The sequence below is a fragment of the Wasmannia auropunctata genome, unplaced genomic scaffold (genome assembly GCF_000956235.1).
Source record: "Wasmannia auropunctata unplaced genomic scaffold, wasmannia.A_1.0 LD336000.1, whole genome shotgun sequence".
Taxonomy (NCBI): domain Eukaryota; kingdom Metazoa; phylum Arthropoda; class Insecta; order Hymenoptera; family Formicidae; genus Wasmannia; species Wasmannia auropunctata.
Window position 1 is genome coordinate 3,024,512 of NW_012026890.1, and position 18,441 is coordinate 3,042,952.

Consider the following 18,441-nt stretch of genomic DNA (forward strand, 5'->3'; position numbering starts at 1 on the left):
TGGATGATTCGACCGATGCGAAGCACGCTGCATCGTCTCTCCCTCCGTAATAAAAGCGCAAGTGTGACTTCGCTTTCTCGTGGATTCACAAAAGTGCACCATGCACCTCAATGATTTCAGCACCGACGGCGATTCGCCGCGCTGCGACTTCTATTAACAGGACACGGGTCCAAAATACAAGAACACTAGTGAGTTCGAGTATTCTTCAGTTGTCGAGTTTAATATATGGTATTTTTTTGCAATTTTTTTTAGCGAGCTCATAAGTATCTAAAATATATCGTAATCTTTTTTTTCCAGTTTCCACGTTTAATATTCAAAAGATACGAAGAAAGATATATGACGTTTTAATTTTTTAAAAAAGATTTAAAAAATATATAATTAGTTCTCCATAATCAAGATTCACAATAAACATAGATCAGATGACGAATGATTTGCGAGAACTGTGAAACACAATTGCAAACGTGCTTCTTTTGCGTAACGCGGCCGACGCATCAGATATATATTAAGTGTCGCGCAAATTTTTCTCAGTTAGAAAAATGCGATATCCATGATTTATCGCAAATAACACTGACAGCTTGACCAGCTGCACGCGCACGTTTGCACTATTCGAAAGAAGGTATTGGAAATGCGACGGATGGATGGTTAATCTGTGACGCGGGGGGTGCTCTTGTAATTCAATTAGATTAAAGGTACTTAGAAAAGATTAAGAGTAACGCTGACACGCACATGCTGTTACGAACGCACGATGCGGCGTTCTCTTCATCCCCACTCCATCTGGATAGACGCAATTTTCGTTTGAAAGTTCCATCGTGAATTTTTCATTCCGATGAAAAAGATTCTTGAATTATTTAATTGGAAAACACTCTGAATTCTCTGGCGAGCGTAAGAACATAAATAATCTGAGGCGACGATACTTACGGAACCTATGGGAAATAGTCGTAAGATGAAGAAATAAAATTTTAATTTCTCCAAAAATTCTCTCGCGGACGAAAAGGAAAAAACATATAATGGGTATAAAACTGAGATGTTTGAGAAAAGGCGGTGACACATATTGGCTGTGCTTGATGTATTTGAACGACGACTGTGTGGTAATAATGGCATCACATCGCGTGTATATAGATTTCAAATGGAATTTATTTTCGGGCCATCATGTTTTTTTTTTTTTTCGTGAGAGGAAAGAAAACCATGAAATAAAATTTAGGAAGCAATTCGCAATTTGTGCCAATTGGAATCTCATTTCGTTTTTCTCGATACTTCGCATTCCCGACGCGCGAGCGCTTCTACCGCGTTTCGAAGCTCGCTCGTCTATCTCCGAAGAAAGGCAAATTAAATCGGTGAAGAAAAACAGCAGTCGAAATGACTCGATATTATATGGCACTGTCGCTTGGCGATTCGTATAATCTTGTCTCTTGCACTCATCGGTACAGTCAGCCACATTAATGTCTTAATTGTGATATGCAAATCGAATTGTTCCTGTGCGATGCAACGTGGACGATGCATCGAGGACCGATCGCGAGATCGCCGAAAAGAGAACGTCTTCGCGTTTTCGCGAAGAGTCACGATATTGCGCCGCGATATTTCTCCACGTGTGTCGTATGGGGCCTCGCGGGACCCGCTTTAATCATGTGCGATCATTAATGTGACCAATTATACGCTAGACACACTTCCCGAAGAATCGTCCCCCAGTCATTCCACGATCGCTCTGGCACTCACGTAAGCGATGTAGCCGAAGTCACATTGTCGTTGTCAATTATAAATCACCACAGGAAACACAATCCTCGCAAGCACCACACGACTGACTCGAACCGAAGTAGGAAATAAAACGATAACGCGGTGCATTCAGCTCTCGCACCGCGTGAACATGCCCACACCCTCTCCCTCTTGTGAAGTCCAATTAGCTCCCCGCGACCGTCAGGAGCAGAGCTCACAATCATATAGGAAGCAAGTGAAAGAAGAAGGAACACGCCGTATTCTTTAAAGATCGGGTTATATAATGCTTTGGATCGTCCACTCTTCTAATTTTCGGACACGCCGATAGGTCAACAACTACGTAAGAAATAGTATAGATTTTGATATTTTTGTAGATGAAAGAGATCCTTCGAAAAGACAGAACACTTTGGTTGCACGAATCCAAAATTTAGATGGAGTAGACGGCAACTTTGAACTATCCTATATATTGCCAATTGCGAAATTATAGGCCAAACTGTGAATTGTGCTAAAATTTAAATTTAAAATCTGTAATTTAAAGAAATTTTCTTCATTCACTTGGCTCTCTAGAAGAGATTCACTTGACGTTAAATGGAATTCCCGAGTAAATGCTCCGTACAGTTTGAGATGTTGATGGATCTTTTCGTTGAAATTTTAATCTCTGTATTCATTTTACCCAGATCCAAATCACGCGATATCCAAACATCTAATTGCTAGCCTATATAACGTTGATTGCCATGCTGTGCCGTCGCAAGAATATCTGCGACAAAAATGACTTTACGTCGTAATATATATAACATTTAATTAACGTGGCAGTCGGTCGATCATGTAAACTCACGGTACACTAAATCCGACAACTTTACGTTCTCCCTCTCGTGAAAAAATTTCCCCTTTAAATATGGAAAATAAAATCTCTCCTGTAACATCACATTTTCTCGAAATAGCGTAATTTCCTTTTTTAAAATTATTCATCCGTCGGAAAGTTAGATGTCCGCGAGCCGCGAACAAATTTGGTGTTTTTTCCCTTAGCTCGATACCGATCGCAGACGCAAAAGGGGGCATCGAGTTGAGCAAATGTCAATGATTACGTCCGATCCGCGAAGAGTCACGCCGTCCGAAAAATTGGCGATTAAGATTGTCCCCTCGCATTTGCGAGAGTAGGCCGTGATTTTTTTTGCTCTCGTCGCGCCAAATCGGCGCTCTTGTGTAGCGGCACGAAAAGGAGGCCTCGTCCTACGAAGATCGGCGGATCGAGTGCCAGGAGATTGCTTGGAGGAGAGGGTGGAGCAACGACGGCAGGCGGACGTCCACATCCAGAATCGTCCCCTTTATTCTCTTCTCTCGCTTCACCCACGCATATATAGGTCGCCCAGAAACACATTTTCTTCCCACCACGCGTCAATTATAATTAGCACGATCTGATCGCTCCTCTCGATCGGCAGCAGCACTCGGGCACTCTTTCGCGCAGCGCACCAGACGTCATCCACGCACGCAGCTTTTTTTGTATTTTTTTTTTACTTTTTTTTTTAATTAGTTCGCCCACTTCATCGCGACGGTGGCGTCGCTCACGGCATCCCATCCCGGAAAGTGTTGCGGATCGCAGGGAGTTTCGGCGAGGTCGTTCATAACGAGACGATGCCGGTATCGCGGCGATTTCGCGGAAACGAGAGATCCCCCCCGAATTCTATCTATATTCACGACAGAATGGTTTCCTTTAATGCTACTGCACTATTGGAATTTTTCATTCGGTAAAATATGTAACAATTAATTACTATGGAACACGTGATTCTTAATTGACGGCATGCAGCATCGAGAATTCTTTTCGGAAGTGGCGTTCGCTTGCGTTGCAATGAAAGGACTTCAATCGCAATTTCTGCAATTTAACGTATACAATCGATTCTTCAGGTAGAATACTCTCCTTCGGCAATATCGCCGAGAACAATGAAGGGGGAAAAAAAATAGGAATGCTCGCCTCTACTCTCCTGCGATACACTCGTCGCCACCGCCGCGCGGTTTCAAGCATCGAACAACAGATCTACGCGTTGGGCTCGTGTTTCGCGACTCGATCGTTAAAAAATATTATCGAAAATATTGTCTCGTACGTACAAGGACACCGCAGGCGGAAGGCGAGTCGCGAGAACGCTCGCGAGCCCGTGGGATCACCTGAAAACTTCGAAGAATAGCAATATTGCAATTTAGCAATATTGCTTTTAGTTGTAAATTAGTTTTGGGTGATCTTAATTTTTTAAAAAAACCCCTTTAAAAATGTACTTTAAAAGAAAAGGTATACTAGATTCGTCAAGGCAGTCAAGGCGAAGAGAAAGATGAAAAATGTACGGTCGATCTTTCTCTTCGCATTAGCATCTTTTTTTTAAATACTCCATTAGAATTTTTGGATCCAAAAATACATCAGTATATTAGCTTTAGAAGATCTAATATAGAGATCACACACGTTTCTCCCCAGGAAATTTTCCGTCGATCCCGCAGGCTGGCAGGCGGCGCGATTCGGCCCGCCTCACGATACAAAATTTATATTTACTTTTACATATTTGCTTGGCCTTCTGTTTCTCCATGCATCGACGATCCGTTCTCTCTTCTCGAACGTGACGCCGCGATTCACGACGAATCACGAGCCAACCCACATTATCATCAACATCCTCATCATTATTATCATCCTCAACATCAACATCAACATCAACATCTGCAGCATCATTATTATCATCATCACCACCATCTTCTCTCTCCGATCCGCTCCATCAATCATCATCGACGCATCCCTGGTAAACTTCCTTACTTACTTCACAGCGCACATCATCACTGATACAGCGTAATATGCACACGACTCTTTTAAATATACTACGTAAAATACGCTCATATCACGTACGTTCGCTCTAGTAAGCATCGCACGCACTCTAGGAGTCTCGACGATGAAAAGGCTAAACAACTAATTAGTCGACAAGATAAGTCGCTTTGTCGTGCTATTACAAGTTCCCCCTCAGGCTGGCTTCGCATGCCGGCGAGAAATCCCCGTCTCTCGTCACGCATCGAGAGCCTTCCGCCGCAAGGACGTGTTACGTCGCTTCCTCGGGATCGTCACGAAGACGTCATTATGGCGGTAAAAGGCTATAAAGAACGTAGTAGGCTTCGCGCGAACTTTTACCGATGACTTATACGGTCTACAGTAATCTCCTCACAGAGCGGCGTCGGAGTCCGGCAATTTTTTTTTTTTCTTTTCACGTCGTCGACCAACACCTCTCGCGTGTGTTAATCTCCTATCACTTTGAAGAAATCTTTGGCATACGAATTTTTGGAATATATAGACTTCTCTCGTTTCACGGATCATCCGAAGCTCTGTTACACAAGGATAATTAATTCGTCCGACAAAAAGATATAGGGTTTGGTTGAGAAATGTCTAGTCTACGGGATAAAGGATTAATTATCCGACGAGGATGTACACGTTACGAAGCCAGTCTGATGAAGCACGGTACTCGAGAGCGAGTTTCCCTCTGGCCACGATCCCGACATGTGCGTTTCAGGCTCGATCAGGTTGTCGAGGTAGAGGGGAAAGAGAAGAGCTTCGATCGTAGGATATGCTAGGATCAGGATCGTCCGCCAGAGTTTCGTCTCTGCGATCGACGAAAGGATCGCGAAAGGTCGCGAGGACCGTGCTTCCGTTCAGGGTAGAACGTTCGACTCCTCGCACACGAGTCTCTCTCCGAAAATCACAGTCACATATATATCTATTATTTTTCTTTTTTTGTATTTTTGTATCTTTTGTCACTTTGTATCTCTCGTCGCTTCGCCTCCTACGCTCTCTCTCTCTCTTTCTCTCTCTCTCGCTCTTGCAACACAAATCTCTAATTCACCCGTTCGATTTCACGCTTTATTCTGACTTTCTCTCTTCTGCCTTTTTCCCCTTATTGGCGAATCCGGTGACGCAATTCGCGGCGATTTCAGGCAAAAATCGAGATGATCTTTTTCAAAACAAACTCACAATTAAGTATTATAATAAATAAATACAGTAAAACTTTTAAAATATTGATAAGAGTAATAATTACTCGCTTAATATATATTTCTAGCTTTTAATAACTCTCAAAATAACAAATTTAATCAGACATTTTTAACTCTTGAATATTTAAATGACAATAATTTATGAACTTTAAAGAGAATTTCTATCTTATAAAATTGTCTTATATTGTTCAACAAATTAAATTGTTCAATTTTTTTCCAAATATTTTAAATTTAAAGCAATTTTTGTTACATATATATAAGTTAATAATAAAAAAATTAATAAAAAAAAGCTATGTAGATTAAACTATATTTCGAGATCATAACGTGATTTCTTTGTTAATGATTATAAAATTCTAGATATGTACATTGATGCACAATTAATCAATATTAATAACACGACTGATTCTCAGAATCATCATTACGATTTAGCACCAGATTAATTTTAAGGGAACGATCAATCTCGGCACCAAAATCGGAACGCTGCGAATTCCGGCGACCGTCACACACAGAAATTGCAAATTCTCGATTGCGAATCAAAAGAATAGGCGAGCGATCGAGTTCTTTGCAAGATACGGAAAGACGCGCACCGCTGTCCTCTCCGTTGTGGCACTCATTCCCATTCTTTCTTTTTTTTTCTCTCACTCTCACTCTCTCTTTCTCTCTATCTCTACTAAGTGGAATGTGTATAAAAGAAAAGAATATAGTCGCGTCTCTTTACCAAGTCTATCGCGATCATAGGACTCGTTATTGATTGCGATCAATAATTAACCGCCGTCGATGATAATCGTGTTAAAAAAAACGGCAAACTGCGGCGAAATTTCATCATTTAGGGCATTGCATTTCGACAAGAATAGTCAATTTCTTGATAAACATAAAAAAAAAAAAAAAAAAAAATTTTAACTGCTGAAATATTTTATGTATTCGTGAGAATCACTTGATTGATGTCAGAAATTTTATATTAATTGGTAGTTTATTAATTAAAAGAAAAAAGAATATTACAGATAAATGTTTGATTTTTTGAAAATCAGCCGATCAACATAAATGTTTTAAAAGATATACGAGTATGTGTATATACATAGCAATTCGAATAAATATTGCCACAAACTTGAAACGTTTTCCTGTGTTTTCGCAAGAAGTTTTATTTCGTAATCTATGAAAGACCTCATCTTAGAAAAATAGTTTAACCTTCTCTTAGAGAAGTGATCTCAATATATATATGTATATATCTTCCACATTAAACTTTGATATTAACTCGATAGGTAGTTTTCAAGTCGGCGATTAAATGCATCTTACTTGGTTATTTACAATTTGGCAATATTCTTACAATCGAAGATAGTATCATCACACATTACCATTGTCATCAATACTGAATCTAGATACGTGGATTAAAAAAAAAAATAAATTGACGCGTACACACGTCTTAAATAAACAATAAAAAAAACAAAAGAGATCATTTTTCTAGAATTTGTGCGAGTTAGATATCTAAAAATATTTCTCGTAAAAACCCAGGGTACGAAATACAGTGGCAACATTTATGCAGGACAATATATTAATTAATGTTATCACGTGTTGTGTGCAAAATAATCGATAAAGTTGTTTGAGCATGTTTTAAAAGTGCATTGGTCTCGTCGATGAACGATTAAGAATACGAGTTTTTAATTTTAGGAGACATGAAAATAAATCAACGAGAAACATAATCTACGCGTTGCTGCATTGTATTGTTCGTCGGTGCCGATGAAATTTCCGAAATCATAACATGTCTCCGCGCCGATATTTGTCAAAACACGTTTGCCCCGCGTTTGATATATTCGAAAAACTAGAGATTTTTCTATACTACTACGCTATTCTCCCTCTCGCACTCAGGAAATCACGATAGGAGTGTAAGTGAGAATATATATGTATATATATGAATATATGAACGCGAAGTCACTACAAATACTCAAATTAAAAAAAAAAAAAAGGATCCGTTGAAAAAAGCATTTGGAATGCATGGCACTACCGCAGACACGTTCTCGACGACGACGACGACAACGACGACGTGACGTAACTCCGTATTACGTTATTTATTTATGACATGTCGCTGAAAATCGCGGGCGGACGATCATGAAGGATCCGCCGAGGAGGCTCCCGCGACTCCACGAAACAGACTCGCGACAATGATTCGCGATCGGCACGACACTGACTATTCGTCATCAAGGACGCGGTGTAAACAGAGGTAGAGATGCAGGATACTTGAGACATCCCGGTCGAACGTGGAGAAGGGGTTCTTCGCGACCTCGCGTGAATCGAAGCGCGCGATCTCACCGCGAGCTTCGATCACTACGAAAGAGATCAACTAGGCTACTTCTCTCCAGGCTGTACGACTCTGGGCTATCCGTCAATTATCCGTTTGACAGAACTCGGCCGGTTTATAGACGCGATCACGGTACCAGCCCCAGTCCCAGTGATCCGCTAAGAGACATTCCCGTCGAGCAAATAACGCGAACGACGGGCGCTCCTGCACAGTGACGCACGGTCAGGAAGACGATCTCACCCGGGATAGATTTCGAGTGGTCCAGACGTCTTACGAACGGGTGGATGGGGAAGGGAGGGAGGGGGAGAGGAAGAAACTAGTGATTAAAAAAGTGTCTGGACAAGCCGTGCAGCGTTGTTCCAAATGGCAGTGCGAAAAACTCCTCGTCTGCGACACCACTCGTGTGTACCGTGATCGCGCGGGAATACTCGACCGGCTACTAAAAAGGACTTACACGATATCGAGGTGGGATATAAGGAGGAAGAGAGTTTAGAGGAAATTTAGGGGATTGTTCTTGAGCATTCGAGATCATTTGCTCCTACGGACGTTCAGGCCGGACGAGGACTTCGGTACAACGAAATCATTTGTGCCATCAAAATATTAACTTTAATTATCCAATCAACAGCAACAGACATTCACGTACGGGGAAAAAGTAACACATCTCTCATCACACAACGGATTCTCGCGCAGCATGATCGGATCAAGAGTCACTCAATTGAAAATTCTGTAATCTTCTCGATCTTTCGCACTCAGTCTCTCTCTTTCTCTCTCTCACTCTCATTCTCTCTTTTTTCCTTCGTTACCCATTCAAGTTTCGCAAGTTGCATAGGAAAGCCGATACCCTTTCTTACGCAGGTAAATTCGGCACGATTCTAAGCAACGACAGCTAAAAATCGCGATTCAAAAATTTAATGCACGTCGTTGAGAAGCTCGGTGCGAGCTTTACAACGAGTCAACGGCGAGTCACTGTAAATAAAAGACTCTCGTTTTTTCTCTTTCATACCCACACACATACATACATACATACATACATACATATAGGCATATGCACACGCGCATAATTACATCATACATTTTACTATATTTTTCATTCACACTCTCACATATCTAACATGCTATCACTTTATTTCGGAAATTCTCCCTGAGTCTCTTACTCTCACTCTCCCTCACTATGTACGTAACATTCTCCATCCACCGCTTGGTGTTCCTGTCGCGCTCTCTCACATCTTCCGGTCATCTCTCTCACAATAATCGTTCATCGAAGTCATCCTCTTTCTCTCACTCTCTCTCTCTCTTCTTGGGTTTTATCTCTCAATCACGCGGATAAAAGCCACAGGCTCGTTTGTACCCAGGCATACTTGCAACCAGAAACATCTCTCTTTCTCTTCTTGGTAGACTTTGACCTTGATTCATTCATCGGCAACATCCACTTGCACTCCTCATCATCCGTTGTCGGCATCCGGCAGACAGGTATTTGTTTTTTCTTTTTTTTTTTTGGTTCTCTCATTGTCTCGTGCGCGCTCTTTCTCTCTCTCTCTCTTTCTCTCATTCTCGCTTTCTCTCGCTCTCGCTTTCTCACTAAAATCCCTTTCTCTCGGATTATATGGGCTGCGCACGACACCGATAATTATATCAATAAAATACCATCGCCAGATAGGGACACGTGCAGACTCATCACCTCATCTCGTCATCATCGCTTCGGAACTCACGCACATCCATCAACTCGCATCCGCACCATCCAATCTTGTTGTCTTTGTATTGTGTTTGATAGCTTTCTAGTCAAATCAAATTGCACGACAGTACAACCGTGGGGTGATCTGTAAACAACAAAAGCGAGCCAAATATCAGTCACCGTCGCTCATCCGTGCTCGTTTTTTTTTTTCGGAGAGGGGGAGTTTCGGGCAGACGTTTCAAATCGCGTACGCGGGGAGTTCGAAGGATAGAAAACAACGCTACGACACAGAAGGTAGTGCATTCCTATCGACATTGAAGTAATTCTTCAATGCTCACGTGCGCTCTCTCTTTCTCTCTCTCTTTCACTCACTATCTTCCGCCCTCCCCCTTCTCTATTTCCTCTAACAATTCTATCCTAACTACATCCTATCCTTGCTATGAAAAGCTCGCCAGTTAAACTTAACAACACCAAAGAACATACGATGATACAGTAATCGAATATGCATGATAAAGGCGGAGTGCGGAAAAGCGCAAGAAAAGCAACAAAAATAACGAGAAGATAAATTCTCATCCCTTTAACGGGATACAAACTCAAAATAAATTGCAGTGTCAGTGCAACGCGCGTCGATTAAAGTGAGGTCAAATCGCATCGATAACTCTGCGAATTAATTAAGTCAGGCACGACGCTTAAACAAGAGAATATAATGAAAAGGTACTCACCAACTGGACGTAGCGTTGGCAGCAGTCTTGAGCTTCCGAATCTCTTTCGCAGCCCAACTCGCCAGTTGTTTAGTTTTGTGAGTGCGCGACTTCTTTCCCTTGACCAGCAAATCATTGAGCGGCTCGGTCTCCACCATGGGCAGCAGCTTAACTCCGAATACCATGACGAGATCGCCCAGCAGGCCTACCGCGGCTGACACATTACCCTCGGAATGTTCGCGGTCCTGCGCTATCGAAGTGATGAATTGTATAATAAACGGCACGTGCGGCTCGATGAGAGAAATGGCGACGTCCGGACAGTTATTCGCATCGCCGCGGAGACCCTGAACTATGCCGGTGTAAGCTTCGAGCACGCCCTCGCGCAACTCGTTCAGATAATCGATCATATCGTAATCGCTTCTGTCTACGTTGGCCTGCGACGCCTGTACCAACGTCTGCAACACAACGTCCAGATATTTCTTGAACTCCGGCCCGATACTCATGGCGATGTCACCGAAGGCCGAAAAGATCTGTGGTTTAACCGAACGATGAACGGCGTTATTGCTGAGGTTTTCCAACAACAGAGTCATAATTTCGTCGCAATAAGGAAGCATCTTGTTCTTGAGTGCACGGCAGATATCACCGGTGAGACCGACCGCTGCGCAGCACACCTGATACTCAGCATAGTTCTTCAAGCCGAGACAGAGATAAGGCTTGAACGCCTCCATGTACTTCAAGAAACCTTCGCCCAACACTTCAACCAGGGTCGAGACAGCCATGAGCGCGTCCTCCTGTACACCACCTGATTTGCAGGAGTTTGAGCTGAACATAGCAAGCAGAGCGGTCATTATCACGTCGGATATCTGCGGGGCGTCCTCCGCGGTGACCTTACGCAAGACGGACTGCAATGTCGCACAAAGCAGCGACTGCAAGTCGTTGTACTGGGCGCGATCCGAATGACTCTGTATGTGTGACTCCATCTGCAATACCTGTTGCAACCGCTCGAGTATCACCATCGTAGTTTTCTGCACGGTTACGTAACAGTCGCGCGGCGAGTTCTTCACCATCTCCATGAGAGCTTCATAGGCGGCGGATCTCAAATTCGCCTGAGCCCCATCTGGTCGATCGGTAGTCTCCAAAAGTCGTTGAATGATAAAATCGAAATATTGTGACATGCAATACGTTTCTGGCTGATTTCCGTCTTCGCTCGCCTCAGCAGACTCGTAGCTCGCCTCCGCTAATCCTGTAAATGCCCAGCATACATTGGCAGCGACTCGCGGTTCCGCCTTCAATCCATTCACCAGAGACTCCAGCAGTGGCTTGAGATAGGTTTCGTTGATTGCGGCGTCTGGTATCATCTCGCATATGCGACCGAACGTCCACGCGGCGGTGTCGCGGACGACTACGCTGCTATCGTACATCAGCTCGATGAGAGTGGGCATGGCTTGTTCCACTAACGGTTTCAATGTGGCAGGCTCTAAACCACCGAGAATCGAGCCGAACGCCATCAGAGCCGCATCTCTGTACCTCCAATCGGGGCTCTTAATATTATCCTTGACGAAGGGAAGAACGAATGGAACAATGGCTTCCTCGCAGCAGGACGACAGCAACATCAAGCAAACTCCAGCAGCCTTCGAAGGATTCCAGTCATCCTCATCATCAAATTCTTCTTGCTTAGTTAGTTTTTTCATCAACACCGGTACCAAGTATTGTAAAGCACCCTTAGCATAGTGCCGTGAAACTTTCAACGGCAGACGACCTCCTTCCGATGCTTCTCCTTCTTCCATTGACAAGTCCACTTCCTCGTCGGATACGTTCGACCAGAATTCTATTCCTTGTAGTGCTACTTCGTCAATTTCCGACTTCATAGCTTCTAACGTAATCTGTAATCAAAATTCCATTAAGATATGCAACACATTTAGTAAGTATACTTACAATTAGTACCGCAATATTCATGTAGTTATGCAATATATATTTTTGATACGACGATCCAAATGATACTTACAGGAAACAGTGCTGGAGCCATATATGGTTCCATATATTGGTAATACAGTGACATAATTTTCACAAGACACTGTAACGCAGCCACTCTGATTTGAGTATTGGTAGACTGAGTGGCTTCGCATACAACTTCCATTATAAAGTTTCGTTCCGTCTATATATAGGATTAAAAGGTCAAAGCATTAGTTGTTTATTGCATAAATTGTATCGTAGTTATATACGAAAATAATATTGGCGTCAGGTTAATACTAACCTCTTTCTCAAAGTTTCCTTTGGTGAATTCCAAGGAATTGTACAGGGCGCTTGTAGCCGCTAGTCGAACGTGATTCGACGTACTGGAACCCTTCATACCGTGAATGATAGCTGTAAGGATCTCGTTTGATTGTGACACCAGCACTTCGCTTTCAATCTCTTGGCAGATATATCCGATAGTCTCTAGAGTAGCCTCCTTCATCATCTCGGTACTGGACGGGTTGACAACATTATTGACTAACAATGGAATTAATTCGCTCCACTGCCCCACTGCCAACTCGGCAACAGCAACATAAGCGACACACTGTGCCGCAGAACTTGGCCTATTGTTTTCCGTTCCCAAAGCTCCTAAAATCTGCAAAAACAAATATATCTCTTTATATGAAAAAAAAAATAATTGTCTAATATACTTAGAATTTCCCTAAAAAATATTATCTAGTAATAAATTTTTATAATTATTGCTATCGTTTATTCAAAATTTCCATTTTGGAATTTTACTTTCTGAGAATCAAACTGTTATTGTTATTAAACAAAATTCTTTATTTTAAGATGTTATCTTAAACAGAAGAGATAAGATATATAAAAAAAAATAAGATCGAGAGTAAAAGTAAAGATAAAAACGATAAAATAAAAACATTTCTCCTTTGCATTCAATTGGAGTAATATATATGTTTATAATGTTCAATAGAAGAAGGAACATCGCCTCTACATAAAATTGGATAATTATTAAATGTTAATGAGAAAATGCGGTAAATATAACATTTTCTTACATTTTTCTTGATATATTCCCTCGTCTCAACGGGAATAGTTAGCCAGCGTTGCTGGTACTGGAACTTCATGTCAGGATCCTTGGAGGTAAGTTGGTTTTTGAGCTGGAGACCCGCAGCCATGCGGGCGACGGGGCTCGCGCCGACTGTGACCAGCACGGCGCTGAGTCGTTGCACGAATTCATGCTGAAACAGACATACCATTGAATATTGCACCTGAACATCACTCCTCGCACCAATGATGATAATAATAAAAATCCCATAGTGGGGCGAGATTACTCACGAGATTGGTTTCGGCCGCCTGCTGCAGAAAAGTCTGCGCTGCCACGAGCTCATTTTTGTCTGAAAATGCGACATGGGCATATTACAATTGCGTGGCGCAATTAACGTTAGTTAACTTAAGTGCGTTAACGTCGCGGCAGAAAAATCATGGAAAAAGCCGTAAGGTTAGACGAGCGCGAGGCGTCTCTCTTGCGACGTGTCGCGCCGATGCGTGCGGTGCGCGAATATGAGCAACCGTCTGCAACCGTCACACGGGACAATACTTTTCCGGCGGCGAACAAAGCGCCTAGCAACAGCACGACGGGGCGCGATATCGCGCGTAACAGCATGCGAAATGGCTCGCGGTCTCGTCCGCGGGACGACGACGGCGGCGGAAAAGCGCGCGGGATCGGCCGAGGCGGCGCGGCGGCCGCCCCGAGCCGAGCACGTTGCGTCGAATTCGCCGGAACTGGGGGAACAGCACGCGGTCGCCTCCACCGATCATTTCTCTCCGCGTGCTCCAGTTCGGGATCGCCATCGCCATCGCTGCCGCCGCCGCCGCCGCCACCGTCGCCGCCGTTGTTCGCTGCACAAGCGAATCGCGTTTCCGATCACGGCGGGATTACAGACGGAGACGCTCGCGGACGAGGGAAAGCGGGGGCGCCGGCCACCGTGATGTCGCCGCTGCACGACGGCCGCGGCGACTCTGACGCGCACACACTCACCCGACGAGACGGTCCTCTCGAGGACTTGTATCAGCTGCAACGTCGTCGGATCCATCTGCATGATGAACGGCGGATTGCTCTCGTTTACGGCGTGGGTACGTCACGGCTCCCGCGATACGACGCGAGGAAGTTAAACGTCAGCTCCCTGCGACACGAAGGCTCTCTCTCGTCACGACCGGCGGATATCCACATGTAGCCACCACCGACTCAACTGCCTTCGACGTTCCCCCACCCTGTCGTCCACTTCCTGCCTGGCGCGGCGCGCGCGGCCGGCGCGGCGGCCGAGCCTACGTCCGTCTCGCTCGCGCCCGCCGAGTCCGACACGAGCGACTCGTCGGCCCCTCTCGCTCGCACTCTCTGTACTCCGCGCGCAGCGCAGTCCGCCGCTTCCCTCGCACACAACGTGCGGCGCAGTGATACCCGGTTTCTCTTTGATATTCTCGCGCCCGCCTGCCGGAATGAACCGCGATTATCGTCGACACGGGAAACGTGGCCCGCGGTCGACGAGCGCGGATCGACGCGTCGTCGCCATACGCGAAATTGCCGTCACGTCTCTCCCGGTTTTTTCACCGCGACTGCATTGGTGTATTCGTCATATTTGTGTTTTCGCGAGAGCGAACTATTTTCTCATCGCGGCGACATGCCGCGCATGCGCCGGCCGATACGCGCGCGCCACCTGGCACTGCTACGAGCAATCGCATTGGACGCGCATCCGTTGCGCAGGACTGACCGTTGGTGGGTTTTTCGATATTCCGATGGACGTTTGAAGTAAACTTTTCGCTGCGTGCATCGCCGATTCTCCTTTGCATCGCGTTAATTTACGAACGTTCGGTAAGTGATCTGTCCGTAAAACTTTTGCCTTGTATATGTATATATACCAAAAACATTGCAACAACTCTCGAATATAATCTCGATTGAAGGGTTTGGGAGCACTCGAATCGGAAACGGGATGTTATATTGGCTATGAGTGTATCTATAATCCGTTCCGAAACGTGTTCCGAATGAAAAAAATTGTCGAGTCATTTTACTTGGCACAGGTATCTATTATAAAATTCTTCCCCTGCCTTTACTCCGTCATCTCTATCGCAAAAAGTGATGCAACCCCTTTTATCTCTTGCTAAAATTTTTCCGTCTAATATACTGTACAGCGTATATCCGAATCAATATATGATAGAAAAATGATGAAAAGTGTTGCAAATTATATATTGCATTGCAGAGTTGCGACAATATTAGAAAGTACGCCTTCTAAAAAAATTTCAATGTAACATCCTGACAACGTTGTGTGATATACTTAATGCAATATTTAATACATGCAATAGTGGATTTTTTTTAACGATAATTATTGTACAAAGTTGAACTGAGGTTTAATGCTGAGGTCTAGTATTGAAGATTTAAATTTACTGCTTCACGAATGACTGTGATTATTCGTGTATAAAGCGAAAATTTTTCGGTGATTCCCTTCCCCCCCCCGCCCCCGCCCCGTTACTCGATGCAATTTCTTTAAAAAGATATGTGGCTACCTAGTACAGATTATGTATACCTATATATTACTTTATATTCAGTATTTTCACTATGAAACTCGAACAAAACCAAATTCTCTGTCGTTAAGAGAAATATGCCAATCTCGTAATTTTACATCACTGCATGGTATCATTAAATACGCAAATTATAAATATTAAGAACATAATAATTGCTACTTAAACAAAATATTAATGATATTTTAATTGTCATACACTATCAATGTAATTAAAAGGAAAGAATATGATTCGTATGATTATAATAATAATAAATCGCATATCTATTTAAAAAATAGATATACAATAATATCAAACTCTAACAGAAAAATTCTTAGCCATAATTGTTATTGCTTGTTCACTTTATCATCATTGTTTTTATTTGAGTTTAATTTATGATTATTAAATCTTTTTAATTTTTTTATTAATTTATTATTATTAGATTTGTTATTCCCTTAGTTGAATATATCTTTGCTTGCATACAAAAAGCGTATCTTATAAAAATATAAAAATCTTGATCGATATACATCTGAAAGCGATTCTTTTCAAAAATATTATAATCTCGCATATCGGTGAGAACGCAATTTTAAAATTGCATTATTAATATATTGCTATTCGTCAAAATTTCAAAGAGTTCTCTCTCTTTCTCTATTTATTAGCTAACGATCAGAATTATTTTTCGCGATTATTGATATTCAGTCATCACCGATGAAAACATTCATAAATAAAACTTTACATAAAACAGCATCGGTATCTATATCTCGTTTGCACTGTTCGTCTACATATTTAAGTTCTGTTAGAACCGGTATGATGTGCTAAGAATTGTGGCCAGGTGTTTGCAATTTCGAAGAAACAAGGGTAGGTTAAAAGCTTTAAAAAGCTACCCTTGAACGAAAAACTCTTGAATGCACCGCGGGATTGTTGTAAACGTGCAAGAAAAGATATAGAAAGATGGACATAGGGGGATGCGAAGAAAGGACATGAAAAACTAGTCGGTCTATCGTTTTAGTAGATTTAATGAAACGATATACAGAATACATTTGCTTTCGTAATGCATCGCAACGCATTCTCGCGTGCCTTACCATCTATATCACATGTCAATTTTTTTTATTTATAAAATATAATCGTCATAATTTCTTTGTTCTCGCGTCTTGCCTTTGAACTGCCTCTTCGTCTTATATATCGAAAGTATATATATATATTTATATGTATTTATATATATATATATGTATATATATTCATTTATTTATATATATATATATTTATTTATATCTGTATTTATATATATATCTATTTATATATATATATATTTATTTTTATTTATATGTATATATTATTCCAAGCGAGAGGGAACTGTGTGTTGTGGCTCGGCACAGAATTAACAACGAATCAGGCCAGAAAAAAGGTTCCATAAATGTGCGCGCGCATACGTGTAAATATTTGAGAACAATATTACACAGTAACATATTCACGTGATATTACACTATATAAGCTATGCATCACCCCTACGATCGACGGTCGTACGGATGAAAGAAGATATACGATCAGCTTCGAGTATCCTCCTCTTCATGATTTCTTTATTGTCAGCCGCTGTAGTTACGCCTATCTCATACTTTCTCTCCTTCTCTCTCTCTCTCTCTCTCTCTCTCTCTCTCTTTCTTTCTCTCTCACTTCCTGTAATCTCTCATGCATCGATCGCGTAATCATACCGCGAGATCACACATTCTTGCGATGCAATTAATTTCAACTTGTCAAGTCGTACGGCCGTCGATACGCCGACGATATTTCCGTTATTTCCTCTGATCTTCCCCCATTTCTCTTTGTCTTACGATTAATATATTCGATCATTTGCATCATGTAAGATTTAGCATATAAAGAAAAGGAAAGGGGGAGAAGAAATATCGATAGATCAGAAGAGATCTGGTGCTTTTTAGTGTGAATAGTGTTGCGACACTTACGTGAACATTTGTTGGCTGCTATTCGCATTGTCTCTCTCTCTCTGTCTGTGTAGACACGTGTTCGTTTGTGTTAACTTACTAGATTTATTTTCGGTGCAACGCTCATCTCTCTCACGATGCATATGTATATGTTAAGCGCGTATATAAGGTATAGTACATTTGTCGTACATTTATAAATGTGATTTTTTTTTGGCTGAGCGTGCGGACGTTCGTATGACAGAGTGAAGCAATGAAAATTAATTTCACGGTTAAAGAGAATTTAATTAATATCGCGAATTTGTCTTATTTATCTTGCTTATTGAAACCTTGTCAAATTGCTGAATTTTATAGGCAAATATTATAGTTGTATTTGTAAACTATTTATTATTTATCGCAAAACATTATACGAGGAAATTAATTATGTTCATGTTTCGATCAATCGAAGACCAAAGGTAACGACAATTTTTATTTTGATGAAAGATAAATATGTTTCTCTTGACAATCATGAAAATTACATCAGGAGGAATAAATTGTGTTTCAAACTGATAGAGAAAGTTTAATAACTTGTATGAAGAGAGCTTGACAACTTAACGAAGAAAC

General features: G+C 42.1%; 1 protein-coding gene across 3 annotated transcripts; it reads right to left on the reverse strand.

The window, feature by feature from the left end:
- Positions 1-64: 64 nt before the first annotated feature.
- LOC105453360 (importin subunit beta-1) lies at positions 65-14,621 on the reverse strand. 3 transcript variants are annotated; one of them, XM_011695245.1, is made up of 7 exons: positions 14,391-14,621; positions 13,688-13,746; positions 13,408-13,590; positions 12,639-12,992; positions 12,390-12,539; positions 10,406-12,267; positions 65-150 (listed from the first exon to the last, which is right to left on the reverse strand). In XM_011695245.1, coding segments are annotated over exons 1-7 (2,670 nt in total). In that variant the 5' UTR covers positions 14,452-14,621; the 3' UTR covers positions 65-149. The 3 variants fall into 3 exon arrangements, with proteins under 3 accessions (XP_011693547.1, XP_011693546.1, XP_011693545.1); XM_011695244.1 differs by lacking the exon at positions 65-150 and adding an exon at positions 7,524-9,828; XM_011695243.1 differs by lacking the exon at positions 65-150 and having other exon boundaries at positions 10,402-12,267.
- Between the last annotated feature and the right edge of the window lie 3,820 nt (positions 14,622-18,441).